General features: G+C 35.4%; 1 protein-coding gene across 3 annotated transcripts in view; it reads right to left on the bottom strand.

Moving 5' to 3' along the window:
- Window positions 1-20,179, bottom strand: part of RTN4 (reticulon 4) — a 66,830-nt gene that overhangs the window by 35,478 nt on the left and 11,173 nt on the right. The window contains exons 2-3 of one of the 3 annotated variants that reach the window (XM_060170086.1): window positions 14,528-14,584; window positions 11,448-13,844 (exon numbers count right to left, since the gene is read on the bottom strand). The exons of 1 other annotated variant lie outside the window; for it this stretch is intronic. In XM_060170086.1, the coding sequence (XP_060026069.1) occupies window positions 11,448-13,844; window positions 14,528-14,584 (2,454 nt within the window). The remainder of the gene's footprint in view (window positions 1-11,447; window positions 13,845-14,527; window positions 14,585-20,179) is intronic. One more of the 3 variants, XM_060170081.1, reaches the window with a different exon arrangement.

The raw sequence follows: 20,179 nt of genomic DNA, 5'->3' as shown, positions 1-20,179 counted from the left end.
CTCCTTTCCAAACAGTACCCATGCTCTAAAATTACCTACACTCTCTACATTTCTCTTCTCTTCATATCTCAGATCAAAACTCTCATTTTCTTCGTGCACTTACCTCATTAGCAGGAAAATTATATGATTAAAATAAGTCCTACTAAAGAATAAAAAACTCCTTTCTCTATAACACTCTCATAAACGTGTGTGTGTGTGTGTGTGTGTGTGTCTTGTACCTAAGTGGCAGGATTTCCAACAGTAGAGGACTGTATTTTGGAATAGGCAACAATATGTAAACTCTAAGACCTCCCAGGCCAGCTCTCCCAAGATATTCCTCTTTTTCCATTTCTTTCCTTCCTCTAATTCTGAACCCCAGAAAAACTCAAGTTTTTGTTTTGCTTTGTTTGCTTTACAATGTTTAGAAATGAAGGCAAATAAGGTGAGAAAGAGGTGGTCATTTGGATTGAAAGTGCTACTCTCTAAACTGGGGGTTGCTTGTATGCAATTCTTGATCGCTAAAAAAAATTATTTCTACTTTCCAGCAACAGATAACAGGACTTTTTAATAAAAAGAAAAAAATTACAGCTACACAGTAGTTTTAAACTTACTTCAAAATTTAATTATTCTGAACTATACAAAAGTATAAAACTAAACATATGTCCCATTACTGAAAGATATTAAATAATGCTGTTTAATACCATATGCTGTAACGTAATGCCCTCTATGGACTAAATTACAGCACTTCAGCACTAACTACTGAATTGAACCTTAAGACATGAACAAAGACTTTAGTCTAGAAAATGAATGACAAGTTAAAAAATAACCAAAATATAATGAGCATTTTAAGGTCTATAAACAATTCCATATAAGCTGATAAAAATACATACTAAAAATTATACAGAAAGAAACTGAAAGTGATACTATTCAATGAGAACTAAATAAATGTTGATTTCTTATATTATAATCTAAAATAAATACACAGATAATCCAAAAGATCCAAAGCATTTTTAAACCTGGAATTTAAAAATTTAATAGTCATTGGGTTTTGAACAGATCTTTTAAAACTTTTAAGTTTTCACTGAAGTACATGTTTGGGGGAATCTTTAAGGTCATTTCATAATGTTTATCATAGCATGATTCAAGCATTTGTTTGATTCAGTACGATGTGTCAAAATTCAAAATCCTTTTATAAAGTCATTTTCAAAGTCATTTGTTACTGTGAAGCAAATATCCACAACTCACTAAATTTCTCAGCCCAACTGAATTTCCATATGGTCAATTACAGAGCATTCCACAGACATCGTTTTCTATCTACAACACTAGATGGCACCAACACCCATAGTACCGTTGACTGTCCAACCCAAAGCATGCAACCTGGCTAAAACTGTTCTCAATTTTCTGGCTCTTCCTTAGGATTGTTGCCTGGTACTAGGGGACTATCAGAGTGTGATGGGGATAGGAAAACAACTCCAACACCAGAAAGGCATGTGGGATAAAATGATCTCTGACCAGAATTCAAAATCAATTTTGAACAGATCAGAATTAAACATAAAAATGAAACTATAAATTAGTAAATAAATTAAGTTATAAATTTTCCCAGGTGAAAACTGAAAATATCCACCAAAATGCAAAGTAAAATAAAAATTATTTAGAAAACTAAGGGAAAACTGTAACATGACAAGGATTTGCATCCACTCTATATAAAGAACTCTCATAAAATCAGAAAGAGGCGATTCTAAATTTTAAAATGGGCAAAGAGTATGAACAGGCAATTCACAAAAGAAATACAAATAGCCAATAAATATGTGGAACATGCTCACCTTCACTAATAATCGAAGATCGAAACAGCAAGATAACTACTTTAACCTATCAAACTGGTAAAGGTTTTTTTTTTTTTTAAAAAAAAGACAGGTATACAATGTCTGGAAGGATACATGAGAAGTCTAGTAAATGACTCTAAGAAGGAGCACTAGGCAGCTTAGTTAAGACAGGAAGAAGACTTACTGTAATAGTACTTTTTGAATTTTGTATAATGTATAAGTCCTTAGCTATCAAAATTTTCTGATTAAAAAAACAATATTCGCAACGGGAGAGGCCACAACAGTGAGAGGCCCGCGTACCAAAAAAAAAAAAAAAAAACCAATATTAATAAATAATACTAATTGTTGGTGATCAATAGAGAAATGGGTTGTTGTCTTACTCCATTAGAAGGGTAAAAATCAGTACAAGTTGTGACAAAAGATTAATCTGCAAAATATACAAAGAGATCATGCAGCTCAATATCAAAAAAAAAAACCCAATCAAAAAGTGGGCAGATCTAAATAGATATTTCTCCAAAGAAGATATACAGATTGCCAAAAAGCACATGAAAAGATGCTCAATGTCATTATTAGAGAAATGCAAATCAAAACTACAATGAGGTATTACCTCACACCAGTCAGAATAGCCATCATCAAAAAGTCTATAAACAAATGCTGGAGAGGGTGTGGAGAAAAGGGCACCCTCCTACACTGTTGGGGGGAATGTAAATTGATACAGCCACCACGGAGAACAATATGGAGGTTCCTTAAAAAGTAAATATAGAACTGCCATATGATCCAGCAATCTCACTCCTGGGCATATAACGGAGAAAACTAGTTTGAAAAGATACATGCACCCAAATGTTCATTGCAACACTATTTACAATAACCAGGACGTGGAAGCAACCTAAATGTCCATCAACAGAGGAATGGATAAAGAAAGATGTGGTACATATATACAATGGAATATTACTCAGCCATAAAAGGAACAAAATTGTGCCATTTGTACAGACATGGATGGACCTAGAGACTGTCATACAAAGTGAAGTCAGAAAGAGAAAAACATCATTAGCTTATATGTGGAATCTAGAAAAATGATACAGATGAACTTATTTGCAAAGCAGAAATAGAGACACAGACATAGAGAACAAACATAAGGATACTAAGGGGGAAGGGGGTGGGTGGGATGAATTGGGAGATGGGGATTGACAATATATACACTACTATGTAAAAAATAGATAACTAATGAGAACCTACTGTATAGCACAGGGAACTCTACTCAGTGCTCTGTGGTGACCTAAGTGGGAAGGAAATCCAAAAAAGAGGGGATATATGTATACGTATAGGTGATTCACTTTGCTGTACAGCAGAAACTAACACAACGTTGTAAAGCAACTATATTCCAATAAAAAATTTTTTAAATTAGTACAAGTTTTCTGATAGCCAATTTTTGTCAAAACGCTTAAAAATGTACATACCCATTTCCAAGGGTTTTATTTCTAGTAATTTATGGAAAAGAGTAATTTGGAGATATGTACAACATATTTAAACATAAAGAGGTTAATAATAGCATTATTTATAAATTTAAAAAACTGGAGACAATCTAAGGATCGTAGAGAACTGATTAAATTATAATATATCCAATACCAAGGAACACTAGACATTAAATAATCACACAGCAGAAAAATAAAGACATGGAAATGTTGGCATTATGCAATATAATATATTGCTGAATTTTGTAAAGCAATAAACAATATATAACGTATGATCCCAGTTTGGAAAAACACCTTTTTTCACTGCATTCATAAAGTATCCATATGCATAGAAATAGACTAGAAGAATATATTCTAAAATATTAGCAATGATTATGTCTGGGCAATACAATTACAATTTTTTTGTCATCTAAATGCTTTTCTCTACTTCTCAAATTTGTACAATTAGCATATATTACTTCAGATTGCTTCATGTACTGCTACCCTGACTTCACTGACAGTTAGCAGGTCCCTGAGAGAAATTCTGACTACTAAATTTAACTGAAGCTCAAATAGATTAAAACATCTGCCCAGGGTCATACAGCTAAAAAAGTAATCCAGTAAAAAAGCCAGGATTAGATCTTAGGTGTGTAAGATGCCCAAGATGAAGTTCTTTCAACCATATTATATGTAGCAGTATCTATCTTTTATAAAGGTTCATATTTCATATTTATTTTCAATCTGTATTGGACCCACAGTAAGCACTAAATAAATCCACACTAATTTGACAATGTCAAACATTCGAGTAAATATAATCATTTCCTTATTAATAAGTCAGTTTCTAATTTAGCTACACTTATATTTACTCAAAGCCTTCCAGTTAAAGATAATTCTACTCAATGTGTTAGATTAAACATTTTCATTTTTCAGGGTACTTAAATTTCTACTTTCATCAGATTAACTGCTCACTGTCCTAATCAAAACCCAACTAATAATATTCAAGAAGCATCCTATATATGCTCACTAAAAATGTATTTTAACAAAATACTTAATATCTATAATGCTTTACTGAGAAAGCCCAAAAGCTATACAATCAATTTTTAAAATTAATATAAGAAAAATGTTTTAAGTTATAAACATCATCAAAAGAAAGTTCTTATTCATGAACACATTTAAGAAGTATCTATAAATTGGCAAAGGATAATTTTTAATTCTTTACCTAGATAAATGGGCCATTTTTCAGCGAGTTCTTTATTATGGCAATACTATTTGGTTATTCCTGGAAAGCACATACTTTAAGTGTAATGAATAATTAACATCTGGTTGGTTTACACTTCACTCACCAAGTTACAACAGGTCAGCAAAACACAATCTATACTATGATTATGAACTTAAAATGTTCTGTGCACTAGTGGCAAACCAAGCAACCAACAAACATGTATTAAGCAATCACTATCATTAAGTCAAGATCTCAGTGGTTTCAATGGGAGACATTAGCACCTTTCTTCACCAATGACCCACCAACAACAAAGACAGCAGCGGTCCAGCTGAATAACAATAGGGTTATTCAGTCTCCACATGGAAGCAACAGAAGGTTACCCTCATTCTAATATCCCTACTTATAGAAGACCACATGAGAAAATGTACACAGTAACCAATGTTCCTGACATTTTTAAAAATGCCTTGCATTGGTTAATGCCCCCAACACAATAGGTATGTAATAAAAGCAGCAGCACCCTGGTCATCTGCTATTTAGGACAATAACTGCTTGCTCCAAAACTGTGAAGGGGACAAAACCTAGGTCTCATCCCAGTTCTTCACTTGTCGGAAAAAATATCTCCTTTGTGGAATCGGATAAAAACTAATATAAATAAGAAAGTTAGTCAACTAATCTATGACAAAGGAGGCAAGAATATACAGAAAAGACAGTCTCTTCAATAAGTGGTGCTGGGAAAACTGGACAGCTACATGTAAAAGAATAAAATGAGAACACTCTCTAACACCATACACAAAAATAAACCCAAGATGGATTAAAGACCTAAATGTGAGGCCAGAAACTATAAAACTCTTAGAGGAAAACAGGCAGAACACTCTCTGACATAAATCGCAGCAAGATCTTTTTTGATCCACCTCCTAATGAAAATAAAAACAAAAATAAACAAATGGAACCTAATGAAACTTAAAGGCTTTTGCACAGCAAAGGAAACCATAAACAAAACAAAAAGACACCCCATAGAATGGGAGAAAATATTTGCAAACAAACCAACCAACAAAGGATTAATCTCCAAAATATATAAACAGCTTATGCAGCTCAACATCAAAAAAACAACCACCACAATCAAAAATGGGTGGAAGATCTAAATAGACATTTCTCCAAAGAAGACATACAGATGGCAAAAAGCACATGAAAAGATGATCAACAACACTAATTATTAAAGAAATGTAAATCAGAACTACAATGAGGTATCACATCACACCAGTAAGAATGGCCATCATCAAAAAAACTACAAACAATTGGGCTTCCCTGGTGGCGCGGTGGTTGGGAGTCCGCCTGCCGATGCAGGGGACACGGGTTCGTGTCCCGGTCCGGGAGGATCCCACATGCCACGGAGTGGCTGGGCCCGTGAGCCATGGCCGCTGAGCCTGCGCGTCTGGAACCTGTGCTCCGCAACGGAGGACACAAGGGTGAGAGGCCCGCGTACCGCAAAAAAAAAAAAAAAAAAAAAAAAAAAACTACAAACAATAAATGCTGGGGAGGGTGTGGAGAAAAGGGAACCCTCCTACACTGTTGGTGGGAAAGTAAACTGGTACAACCATTATGGAGAACAATATGTAGGTTCCTTAAAAAAATACATATAGAACTAACATATGATCCAGCAATCCCACTCCTGGGCATATAACCGGAGAAAACTGTAATTCAGAAAGACACATGCACCCCCAACGTTCATTGCAGCACCATTTACAATAGCCATACATGGAAGCAACCTAAATGTCCATCGACAGAGGAGTGGATAAACAAGATGCGGCACACATATACAATGGAATATTACTCAGCCATAAAAAAGGATGAAATAATGCCATTTGCAGAAACATGGATGGACCCAGAGATTATCATACTGAGTGAAGTCAGACAGAGAAAGACAAATATCATATATCGCTTATATGTGATCTAACCAAAATAAAATGGTACAAATTATTTACAAAACAGAAATAGAGTCACAGACGTAGAAAACAAACTTATGGTTACCAGAGTGTAAGGGGGGGGGATAAATTGAGAGATTGGGACTGACATATACACACTACTATACGTAAAATAGATAACTAATAAGGACCTACTGTATAGCACAGGGAATTCTACTCAGTACTCTGCAGTGACCCATATGGGAAAAGAATCTAAAAAAGAATGGATATATGTGTAACTGATTCACTTTGCTGTACACCTGAAACTAACACAACATTGTAAATCAACTATACTCCAATAAAAATTTTTTTAAAAAAGTAAGTTAGCCCAATGTCTGGAACACAATTAGAAGCTCAAAAGTACTGTGCTTACTACATAATATGCAACCTCGGTAAAGTTTCGTAACATCCCTAGATTTAGGTTTTGTCATCCATGAAATGATTCCTTCTTTCAGATTATGGTGAAGACTAAATGAGATGACTATGTGAAAATGCTTGGTGCTTAAAAGATTTCCCATAAATGGTAGTCTCCCCTTTCTAGGTAAAATGCAAAGAATTCAGGTTCTTTTCTCAGCCTTTCAAAATTCTTAATTTAAAAATGTCCTAGAGAGAAAGAAAACCTAAAACTGAAAGCAAACTGAAACAAATCTAAGTTTATTTCAAATGAGTATTATAACCACACTGAAGATGGGGGAAGGTAGAAGGAAAAGGGAAAATAAAACTAATCCGAGTAACCAGGGTTGAGGGAGGTGGATTTGAAAAATAAACCTGAACCCTTTATTATGTTTATTATAATGATATTATAAAACATTCTAAAACTATTTTAGATGTACTCAAGGATTAAACAAATTAATAAATGTATTGGTAGTGTTAGAAGCCAGGTTCTCACTATAGAAGGAACATACAAATGTGAAATGGGGGAAGAAAGAAATAGTCCTCTGGGAATGTTTTGGATTTGGAGGTATCTATGTAAACACATGATTTCATAAATATGTGTATGTTTATTTGTATGTATGTATACAAGTATTTCCTACCTCGGTCCACTGGAAGGGCTAAAATGGAAAGACCCCACAGGAGCAAAGTACAATTAGCATCCAGCTCTTGATCACTGAAAGGAATCAAGGATCCTTGGAGAAACTGAAGCTGACTTCAGGGCTGGGACAGAGTGGGCAAAAGATGAGCCTACAACATTTCGTTATGCTAGAAAGTAAGAAGTGCTTCCCTCTCCACTCAAAAAAAAAAAAAAAAGGACAGCTGCATGTCCTTGAGCCAATTTGAAGGGGAGCCCTCCAAATCTGTGACCATTGACAACCAAAATAAGTACAGCAATGAATTATGAACCATTGGGGGGAAAAGAGAAATTCATGAATCCATACTGATAATTAAATAGTTAATTAATGGAAAAGGAGAGCTCTTGCTAAGAGTAGAATGCCAGGGTTGATTGATAAACGTGGAGGAAGTATTAGAACAGAAAAATCATCTTTTGCAAACTTAATGGTAAAGAATAAATCAATCAAGAACCATCAATAGATACTAAATCTAGGGAGGGAATTTTGATGGAGGGCAGGATATTTACATGGTCTTGAAGTGTCACCCATCAGACTGCTTATTAGTTGTCAGGAAGGAAGAAAGATAGTAATTATACAATAAGGAAATCAGGAACCACCTTGACCAGATGGTGTAAATTAAACCTCATCAATGAGGGACTGATGAATAGTAGGTACCTCCAGATTGCTATGAGAGGGGCACTACATTATCTTCATTTTGGCCATGAATCCACAAACTTAATCTAATCACTAAGAAACATTAGACAAAACGCAAAACAAGGAACTTTCTATTAAAGGAAGAAGGGAAAGGGCCTGTGTTCTTTAAATATGTTACAATCGTAAGAGATAAAGACTGGAGATGTCCCAGATTAAAGGAGCCAAAGGTAACATAACTAAATGCAAAACCTGGCACTAGACTGGACCTTGTAGTACAGGACACTACAAAGAACATTATTAGGTCAACTAACACAACTAGAATATGGATGGTAGATTAGAAAAAAGTATTGAATGAATGTAAAATTTAGAAAGTTAATAGCTGTACTGAGGTTATGTAAGAGAATATCCCTTTTTAAACTATTTAGGGGTAAAACAGAACATATATAACTTAGTCTCAAATGGTTCAGGAAAAAAAGGATATACTGTATCTACGTATCCATTGTCTAGTTATCTATAAAAAGAGAGATCATAAATAATAATGTAAATGGAGAAATGTTAGTAGGTAAATTTAGATGAAGAGTATAAGACATTCTTTGTACTACTTTTATTTTTGCAATTGTTTTTAAGTTTGAACTTATTTCCAAATGAAAGTTAATTTTAAAAAGCAATCATCCTTTTTTTAAAAGAAACTCTCTAAATGAGACCATAAGTTTAAAAAAAATTCTGCTTAATTCCAGTCAGAGAAAAATTTAGCATCCAATGTATCATAAACCCTCCTTTAGCATAGATTGGTCTTTCAGTTTAGTTCTGAATAAACCTGAATGTTTCTTTTCACTGAGTCACCCATGGCCAGTCTCAAATCCATCTATGTCCCTAGCTTCAAGTGAATAGCTTGAATAGCTTCAGTTTCTACATACTGACCATAATACCCACACATACCCACCTGCCCCAAAAATACCAAAACAGGATCTGGAAAACTTTTATTATATTTATATAAATGAACAGGTCTATGTGTTTACTCACGTTTGCTAACTGTAGCTTTTATAGAAGCATCTCTTTGTGAAGCCATTCCTAATATTCCAAGGTAGAGACAGCCTCTCTGTGCCCTTAGTATGTGTTGATGATCTTCCACTTCCAATCATACACTTATATCCCTAAACTGTCATTCTATGCCAAACTGGGACTTCCATGCATCATCTGAGAAAAAGATTTCAGCTGTCATCTGGTAGTGCTCCCTATCAGTTAACTATTCTTTTCAGTAGTTTCACTATCTGGGTCTGTATTTAGTAGTATAAATTTAAGCAATTATTAGAATATTGTAATTATACATTTATATTTAAAATGAGTGGAAAGTGAAAAATTAAAGTGCCAGTGATAATATATTTTAAACAAAAATGGAAACCATCAGGGTACTGAAAGCATAAATCTTTAGCCACAAATTTTTTTAAAAGTAAATAAAAACATATATGAAACGCTGAGCCTCTAAATAATGACGTACAGTGAAAGGAAAAACAGAATGAATGTTCATAATTATCAACTGAGAAAAACCAGTATTTACATTTCATTGTTAAGAATACAGTTTGACAGAATTCCCTGGTGGTCCAGTAGTTAGACCTCGGTGCTTTCACTGCTGTGACCTGGGTTCAATCCCTGGTTGGGGAACTAAGCTCCCACAAACCACATGGCGTGGTCAAAAAAAAAAAAAAAAAAGAATACAGTTTGATAAAATACCCTTATTAAGGGAGAAGACTAGTATTCATTTTTCTCACAACAAATTTTATCCAAAACTATCAATAAGGCATCAATGTCTGCATCAATAATACCTTGCTCATCTCCCTTACAAAATCAGCCTTTCTTCCCAAAATTAAAATTGAATTCTGCCTACAAATGTCATTTTAAGAAAACAAGGGAAACAAACTGGAGATAATAAATTATCTGAGCAAGTTTTATTTATTATTTAATACTTATCAATACTTTCAGGTTTAAATAAGAATAAGAATCAGAATTACTGAATCTGATTCAGTAATAAGAATCAGAAAGTTTTTTTAAAACACCTAAATACATCATAATCAAGGATGTAGAAAATCGTTAATCATCTGAGAATAGGGATTACCATTATAACACCTTCCCTCCCTTCTGACAAATTCTCAATCCTTATCTTAACTGAGCTCTCTAGTATTTGATAATGTTGATCAATTCCTCCAACTTTAAATCTTCCTCTTCCCTCGGCTCCCCCTAGTGGCTTTAATTACAATCTCTGAGCCCACGGTAAATACACACATACGGTCAAGGTCTCTCTCAAGAGCTTCATGTTTAATACCCATCATTCTTGGATGTCTCATAGGTACCTTAATTACAATATATTCAAAACTGAGTTTTTTATTTTCTTCCACTTTATTTTCTCATGTTTCCTAACTCAGTTTCTCATACTGCCATGTATCTGCACATACAAGAAACCCAGGTTTCCTAGAGTAAGCTTTAACTCCTCCCCTTAACCTTCAGGTCCAATTCCAATCAAACACTAAGTACTATGTCTCCATGCTCATCCCATTGCCTTACGTTCATAATTTCCTCTTTCTTCAATTACAGCAACTCTAAACTGGTCTCTGCCACCAGTACTACCTATCTCCAATGCATTAGTATATTCAGTAAATACACAGTAATCATCTAAATTAGAATGCTAAATAAAAAACACATGTACAAATCACTTTACACAAATCAGATATGTGGGAAGTGTAGAGTCAAAAGAAAAAAATGAGAATTAGTACTTTTCAGGAGAATTAAAAATAGCATACCTCAATTTATACTTTTCAACAAAACGTCTAATACTCAATATGCTTAACTTTATACCTTTTACTGGAAATTATTGCATAATATTGAAAGATCAGAAACAGGTAACAGAAATGTTCTTTCGTCAAAATTTTTAAATGAAGATATTTCTGGGAAAACAAAAGTAAACACATCTGAAAATATTTTGTTTTAATACCTCTTGCTCTTCATGCTATCAGGAAACACTAAAGCAAAAGAAGGGAACAGACACTGAAGCCAATTCTAAAAAAAGTTTTTTCTAGTTCCATGGTGCATAAAAATGACCAACAAATAATTGTGTGGAAAAGCTAAGAGCAAGGGTGCGCGATCAGTGCAAGAGGGCTAGAAAAAGCACTAAAATCTTAAACTGAGACAGTAAAAAGAATTCTTATCAATGTGATATATCAGACACTATAAATGTAACATACTACACAAAATGTAGTGGAATGTTCCATAGGTCAAAAGGTGGCAAGAAAGCACAAAATAAGGTATGGATTGATTACCTGAAGTTTTACTCAGCTCTGCTGAAAACATAGCAGATGGTGGTCTGTACTCTTTTTCTGTACCAGAAGGAAGTTTTTTCTCAGCTTCTTGCACAAGAACTTTGGGTTTAACTATACTGCCTATCCCTGTTTGAGCATCCAAAGCAGAAACATCTGGAGGCAGTAAGGGCACCTTTGAAATATCAGCCCTATCTTTGGAGAATTCATCTGGGACATGAACTTTTTCTTCATCTTTAGGCTGTACACTCTTGACAGAAACTTCATGGGGTAATTCTGAGCAAGGCAACGACCCAGCTCCATCCTGGACACTAGCAACTTCACTTTTGTAGGATATTTCTAGGTCACTGTATTCCCTGGCTAATGTAGGAGAAGAATCTGTTTTAGAACTGACAAATGTAGGGAACTCATCTATAATCTCAATTGGAGATGAATCTGAAAATGTTTCACTCTCTCTTATTTTTGCTTCCTTAGCAATGTATAAGCCATCATTTGAATAAACTGCAGTGTTGAGCTCCTCCATCTGCAAAGGAATTTTCTCCTTTTGGATCAATGTTGAAACTTCATTAGATGATAAGGTATCTTTTGTGGTACCTAAATTGGGCTGAAAAGATTCCAAATACGGCTTTCCTCCCTCAGGTGGTGGTGAAGCACTAAGTTTTTCCTTATTTTCATGTTCTATCATTGATTCAGATGAAGTTTCAATGAGATTTTCTTTTACAAGTATCACAGCTTCATCTTGTTTTTGTGGAACTTCAGGAATTGAATCATCACTAAATAAGTCAACTGGTTCAGAATCAGGTGAGGAATCTTCAACTAGCTCAGAATGAGTGGGCACCAGCTGTGCAACTTTTGCTATTTCTGAATAACTAGAGAAATCTGGAGTTGGTTCAGTAGAGAGCTTTGTTTCTTTAATTAAATCACATGCAATAGATATATAAGGAGCTTCTGTTTCTTGAACAGCTACACTAATACTTTCAGCCTCTTTAATTTCTTCATTCATTCCTGATACTTTTTTTAGTGATACATTCATGGCCTCTTCATATGGTGGGGGATTTTCAGGCTCAAGTTTTATGCTTTCATAATTAACCGAAGGAGGAGCTTCTAATGGTGATGAACTGAGCTGCACTGCAGAAGCACCAGCACTAGGAACTATAGAATTTAATGGTGCTTCCATGACAATGTCAGGCAAAACTGGTGAAGGAGTAGCTTCAGATTCTTCAAAGGATGGGCAAAGCTGTGCTACAGGGTAAAGTGACTCCTGCATAGCTTCTGAAGTTTGAACCAAGTCCATTTTTGTTTCAAAAGCAATTTTTGTACCTGTAGCTTCACTCAATTCACTTTCACATGCTTCCTGTACTAAATCTGGGGTTAGACCTTCATGCATGTTTGCCACTACTTCCTCAGTCACCTCTGATAAATGATCTGTTGTGTCATAATCTGTTTTAGAATCCTGTGTTGCCACAAGGAAAGGGTTTGATGTTTTGGCACTAGCATTCTTCTCTGTTACAATTTGGGCCTTTTTTTCTTCTATTTTTTTTTCATCTGTCTTATTTTCTGAAGTATGATCTTCCAACAAGGGAAAAATGTTTGCTGAAGGGTTAAAGGGAGCACATGTGATATATGCTCCTGAACCATCTTTTATAGCTTCTGGTGTACTAGGAAATGAAGTATCATCATTACTACTTTCACTATCTTTTTCACGATTTGTTTGTTCAAGGCTATCTGAAAAACGTTCCGTATCCACTTTACCTTCCAATTTGCTCTCTATATTACCTCCAGCAGCCAAAACATCACTATCTTGCTTATAAGTATCTTTTACTTCCCATACTTGCTCAAATGGTTTGAAGTCTGCATATTCCTCCCTCATAGGAGCTTCTGCTACAATTCCCTTTTCATTAAAACTGTCTTTTGTTTTTTCTGGAGACATAACTCTACCCTCTTCTTTAACTGATTTGCTAAGGACTATCGGTAACTCTTGCTGAGTACGAAGGATGTTATTACTAACTAAGTCCTCTTCTTCATCTTTATTCTTCACAATTATTTCTTCCCTAGGATTTGCTACTGTTATGGCAGATTCTGCTCTTGGAGAGCCACTGAATGATGATCCCATTTCTGAGTATTCCAATTCTGAAAACTCTGGTAAATCTCTGTCTACAAATGGTTTTTTTGCCTTCTCTGAGAATTCTTTAGAAGCTTCATCTGAAATTTCTCGAAGTGTTCCTTCGGTAGGTAGTACTGCTGGTAAATTACCAAGGTATTCATGTTCTTTAAAAGAAGCAGCTGAGAGAGGAGCTAAAGAAGGAAGAGAAGCAGCAGTTTCAAGCAGGACAGATGGAAAATCCTCTTGACCAGCAGAAACAGTGTTACCTGGCTGCTCCTTCAAATCCATAATTTTTTCTGTGACCATGGACAGAAAGGAAAGTTAGAGAATGCCAGTGTTCTCAGATTTAATGCAAGTTTTATGACAGATTCAAAAATACTGTTAGTAAAGACTGTTAACTAAAATGCTAATAACATTTAGTTAATAAATAATAATCAAGTAGACTGAATCATAATTGAAAAATTAAAGCTACTGTCAAAAAACATGTGCATGGCTACAGAGGCTATTATATACTATGCAAAGACATCAAGTCTTTGAGAAAAACCTCACGTACAATTAACTGAGAAAAGCTACTTCTAACTAGTCTCAGAGGAAGAAATGAGGATTTGAGAAGAGAGTTTGACAGCATAAGAAAGAAAGGGCACTGGATAATTAACTGTCATAGGCTGACATTCTTTTCTATGAAAGCCTGTCAGCTATAAGCAAATAAACTGTATTTGGAAAAAATGACTAGTCAATATATAAACATAAATCAAGGGGCCAAGAATTCCTTACACATTTCCAATTATTAATCAGGTTTCTGCCCATTTCTCTCTTGGACACTGCATATAAAATGCAAATTTCAACTTGGTCAGTAGATAAACATTCTTGGAACCATGCTTATTTTTAGTAAATTCAAACTACTAAGCATAGAGTGAACATAACTAAAGAATTAAAGTTAGAATACACAGAGGATAAAAGGCTAGCAGAAAGAACTTGCCTGCAGAGGAGTGTATCACAGGCTCAGATGCAGCAGGAAGAGCAAAAAGTGTCTCATCTGAAAAACAAATAGAATATAACCTCAGCAGAAATAAAGACAGAGTTGGAAAGAGACTAAAGAGGAACAAGCAAGGGGTTCAGTTTGTAATGAGTTAACACAAAACTTTATCTACAGAGAAAAAGCCATGATGGAAAGGAAAAAGTAGTACCATTAACCCAGATTAAATTATAATATATATTATAAAATTGATTAAATGATATCTATAGAACCTATCATTTTTCAAGAGGCAAAAACATGTTTATGTTAAAGAAACTGCATGAACCAAAGTGGCTTGAATATACTAATCTTCTTATCTTTTTTTATTGGTATATGTTCAATTTAGAACACTTTCAGAAAATCATGCATATTCTCTACTTGTTATTCTAAGTGATTTACATGATGCAAGAACTCATTTTACTCCTTACAACTCTAATGTTACAAGTGTTGCTGTTAATATCTCATTTAACAGATTAAAAAAAAAAGAGTGCTAGACAAGTAACTCACTCAATAGATTAAGTAGTGAGACTCAGACAATTCAACTCCAGAGCTCACTTTCTTAACCAATATATGCTGTATGTTATAAATTGAATGTTTGTGTTTCCCCTAAAATTCATTATGTTCAAGCCCTAAGGTTCAATGTGTTGTGTTTGGAGATGGGGCCTTTCGGAAGTAATTAGGAATATATGAGGTCATGAGGGTGGGACCATGGTCACAGGAAGAGGTCACGTGAGCACACAGAAGGCAGCAACCTATAAGCCAAGAAAAGAGGCCTCAGAATGAAACCTAACTTGCCCACATTTTGATCTTAGACTTCCCAGCCTTCAGAACTGTAAGAAATAAATTTCTGTTGTTTAAGCCACCTAGTCTATGGTATTTTGGTATAGAAGCCCAAGTCAACTAATACACTATATACTGGTATATTAACCTTGTACAATGTCATTTTATACCTGCAGTTGGGAGATCTTGAGCTAAAGATCTTCTGTGGTTTATACTAGAGAAAGGGCTCTAGCAAAAGACAATGTGAAACAGTCTGAGAGATGACAGGAGGTATTCCTTTAGTGTAGAGGACCTAATAAATTTGGACACTTCTATCTGGAAGAACAAGCTAGACAAGGCTGATTAATAGAAAAAAAAAAGAAATCAGAGATGTGGCTATCATGAACATGGAACTTGTCTTCCAAGGGTATTCCTTTTGATGAGTAGGAGAGTTAAATTCATAATGTCACATAAATTTTAAATTCATACTAGGTATGATGTCATATCTAAAGGATTCTTAGATGGGGTGGAGAGGGGAAATCCATTTAAAAGAGTCTCCTATAACCTAGAACAACAGGTTGAATGGGCCACTCATCCAAACCAGTAAGACACACTGCCTTATGAGATTTTATAAAATGTACACATATGTGTACACACTTTTTAAAGATGACTTGTTATGTAATCTTAGTTAAATTACACAGTTCTCGTTTGTAAAATGACAATTTGAAAATTCCTTTCAGCTAAAATAATGAATTATAATGTACAAACGGAGATTTGGGGGTCAAAGAGCAGAACCAAATAATTACACAGCTGCTCCACCCAAATAAAAGGAAGCAAATTCTTAACTAAATGGTTGTCTTTTTCATCTAGACAATATAGTTAAAAGCCAACTAATTTAGAGACAGTTTACTTGTAAAGTGAACTAGAAACATGTTAAAATCAGAGGGAAACCAAACTATACCTAAAACTGTGCCAAAATTTTGAAGTATTTTTTAAAAATATATCCTTATGCATATCTAATACCAGAATATCTCTTATAATAAAAACTATATTCTGACACTTGGTCAAGTGAGAAAGTTTATAAATTGGTAGTTGAAATATTCACAAATTTCCAAAAAAAAAATAAATCCTCATTTTGTAAAATGAGACTCAATCCAAAATTAGCCACAAAACAAGTATTCCATTTCTAAAAGCACTTAGAAAAAAATCCAGAAGAGGTCATTACCATTTTGCCTTCAAGAAGAAGAGAGTTGCTCAGGGACTCCTACTAAGGCCCATCATGAATCATGGGATCAAACTGCCTGGGTCCAAACCCCAGATCCATCACATATTACACAATATAAATGTGTAACCCTGAGAAAGTTACTACTTAGCCTTTCTGTGCTTCATTTCCTCATTTGCCAAATAAGAGTAACTACCTCAAAATGTTGTGAGGGAGGGAAGGGGAAAAAAGAAACAATTTGTCCTAAGTCACAGAGCTAGGAGGCCAGAGAGCCAGGATTTGAATAGGTCTAACTCCCAAGTTCATGTGCTGTATCCTATGCACGAGTGCAATAATAAATTACGTATTCCAACTTTATCAGCCCCATAAATTTGAGCTCCTGAAACAAGAAAAACAGTCACCCAGCAAATACCCTGTAATTATCCAAAATATTTGACTGATTGTTTGCTTTTACTTCACCATATAACAACATTTATAGAGATGTTAACGATGGCCAGGCACATTGATTTCACATGGTCTTTTTTTTTTTTTTTTTTTTTGCTGTATGCGGGCCTCTCACTGGTGTGGCCTCTCTCGTTGCGGAGGCTCCGGACGCGCAGGCTCAGCGGCCACGGCTCACTAGCCTAGCCGCTCCGCGGCATGTGGGATCTTCCCGGACCGGGGCACGAACCCGTGTCCCCTGCAACGGCAGGCAGACTCTCAACCACTGCGCCACCAGGGAAGCCCCACATGGTCTTTTAATACTCAAAACCACCCTGTAAAATAGGTACTACTGTTATCTTGATTTCACAGATGAGGAAACAGAGGCATAAAAAGGCTAAGTAACTTCCCCAGAGTCACAAAACTAAAAAAAGTGATGGATCTGAGACTGAATCCATAGTTTACCAGTCCATGCTCTTTCTTTTAACTGCTCTGCAGTACTTCTTTTCTAGACTTTACTATATAAATTTAGAATTTGAAAATGACTAATAAAATTAACGATGTCAAAAGAAAATTTTGATCAACAATACTTATATATCACAAAAGCTACCAAATTCTAAGGCTAAAACACCTAAAAATTATCTATTTCCTGTTCTGAAAAAGAATTACTGATTTTCATCTTCCTTTTTCTGCAAGACCCTCACTTTCACAAGTGAATAAACTATTTTATAATAAGGGATGCTATATTAAGTAAAAAATAAAATGTTCTGAATTACTGAGATATGTTACACATACACTTACATTACTGGGCTTACAAAAACGGTAAACAACTCCCCTTCTTTCTATGATCTACTCATAATGCCAAATTCTAACTACTGAATGAAATTAAAACCTTAATCATCAATCTCATTTGTACTATTTGAACAGACAGCCAGAAGAAACAATAAATATTAAGGACTTAATTATATATATCCACACTAAGTAAAAACATAATGTCATATTACAAAAAAAAAAAGTTTTCACTAAATAGGCAAAAGGGAAGCCAGAACTCTATTACGTCTCTCCTCTACAGCCATCAAAAAGGACAAGTCTATACATTTTTCTTGCTCGAAAACATTTAAAAGCTCCCAGTTACATACTGAATTACACCAAAAATTCTTAGTCAGATATATAAGGCCCTGCACTATATGGCCCCAATTTAACTGTCTAAGCTTATCTCAACATCTCCTTACATGTCATCTATGCTAACAAAATAAACTTCTTCCTAACCAAACCCATGCTTCCCCCTTTTGCATATGAATGCTGACATCCACTAATGCTCAAATTCACCATATTCAGCCTCACTAACTCTCTCTGTAAAACCTACTCATTCTTACCTTATTTTTGTTAATCTTCTACATTTCCAGGTACCTAAGCTCAGAGAATAAAGCAACTTATTGAAAGTCACATAGCTTAGTTAATGACAAAGCTAGAAAATAATTTAAACTATAATCATATATATATATTTATTTCCTTATTACCCTCAGTAAAATGAATAGAATCACTGAACTGCTTATAATGACAGTATGAAAGACTTCCAAATGATCTATTCCTCATGTTGGCCCTAATGCTAGATTCTTTTCCTTACCTAAGCCTAAAACTAGAATATAAGTTTCGATTAACTGCCTCAGGGCTACAAACTGTGAACGCTAATTACTTCCACCACACAAGAATCAGTTGCAAAATTAAAGTTCACTGGAGAAATTTTTTTTTTTTTAGTAAATCACTTTTCAAGAAAGTAAAAATGGCATTATCAGTTTTGAATTTATTACTGGTCAATTCAAAAAATATATATATGCTATCACAATCTCACCAATGTCCACACACTCTTATACTGAGTATTTTCCTTGACACGTTCATTTCAAAACCTGTTTATCAACCAAAAGTATAAGTGGTCAGGGCTTCCCTGGTGGCGCTGTGGTTAAGAGTCTGCCTGCCAATGCAGGGGACACGGGTTCCAGCCCTGGTCCGGGAAGATCCCACATGCCCCGAGGCAACTAAGCCCATGGGCCACAACTACTGAGCCTGTGCTCTAGAGCCCGCAAGCCACAACTACTGAAGCCCGCGTGCCTAGAGCCCATGCTCTGCAACAAGAAAAGCCACCGCAATGAGAAGCCCGCGCACCACAACGAAGAGTAGCACCCGCTTGCCGCAACTAGAGAAAGCCCACACGCAGCAACAAAGACCCAACGTAGCCAAACGTAAATAAATAAATAAATAAAACTTTTAAAAAAAAAGTAAGTGGTCAGTAAAATCATATCTAATTTATAAAACAAGAAAAATAAACTGCACTTTAAAATCATAGAGAAGAACCTCTGCTTCTAGCCATGAAAGTAATTTTATCACACTAACCCTTCCAACATAAACAACTATAAAACTGGGCAAAATATATGAAGCAACTGTCCTGAGACACTGGACCACAGGCAGAAGTGTAATTCCTGAGAAGAGGGAAGCACACCAGAGGAATGCCCTGGCTTTCCATCTGAAAGCACTTTCTGTCAACAGCACATGGCAGAGGAGCCCAAGGATACTGCGCTCTTGCTGAGCAGAGGAAGCTGTTGAGTTGTCTGGGATTTGTGGGGCAGGGTGACATACAAAGGAAAGCTTCAAAGAAAAGGTGCTCCAGAAATCTAGATAGATGTTCCCTTTAAACATTTGGCTGAATACAATGCTGCACATATAGATCACAAGACTTACCAAGACCCAGCAGACAAATCTATGATAGAGTTGTGAGCTGAATGGATATTCTGGAGGCCAGACTGTTCTGGAAGACCTGACCTAAAGTTCTGGCCAGTCAGAGTGGAGAGATCTCATAAACACCCCAAGCATAAAAGTGAGATTCCAGAAAAGGTACACCTTAAGAGTGGGACTACTATAACCCTAAAGTAAGGGATACTCTAGACCAAGAGTCAGCAAAACATGGCTCATGGGCCAAAGTTGTATTGGGAGAAAGTCATGTCCATTCATGTGATGTATTGTCTATGGCTACTTCTGCATTATAATGGCAAACATGAGTAGTTAGATAGAACCTGTATGACCCACAAGCCTAAAATATTTACTACTTTGCCCTTAAAGAAAAAGTCAGCCAGCCACTGCTCTAGACCCACCCTAACTTTAAAATCAAGACTTAAAAAAGATCAAGGTGATTTGCCAGCAAATCAATTGCCTTCCAGAAC

The sequence above is a fragment of the Lagenorhynchus albirostris genome, chromosome 13 (genome assembly GCF_949774975.1).
Source record: "Lagenorhynchus albirostris chromosome 13, mLagAlb1.1, whole genome shotgun sequence".
Taxonomy (NCBI): domain Eukaryota; kingdom Metazoa; phylum Chordata; class Mammalia; order Artiodactyla; family Delphinidae; genus Lagenorhynchus; species Lagenorhynchus albirostris.
The sequence above is the reverse complement of the archived record's forward strand: the minus strand, read 5'-3'. Positions and strand labels throughout refer to the sequence as shown.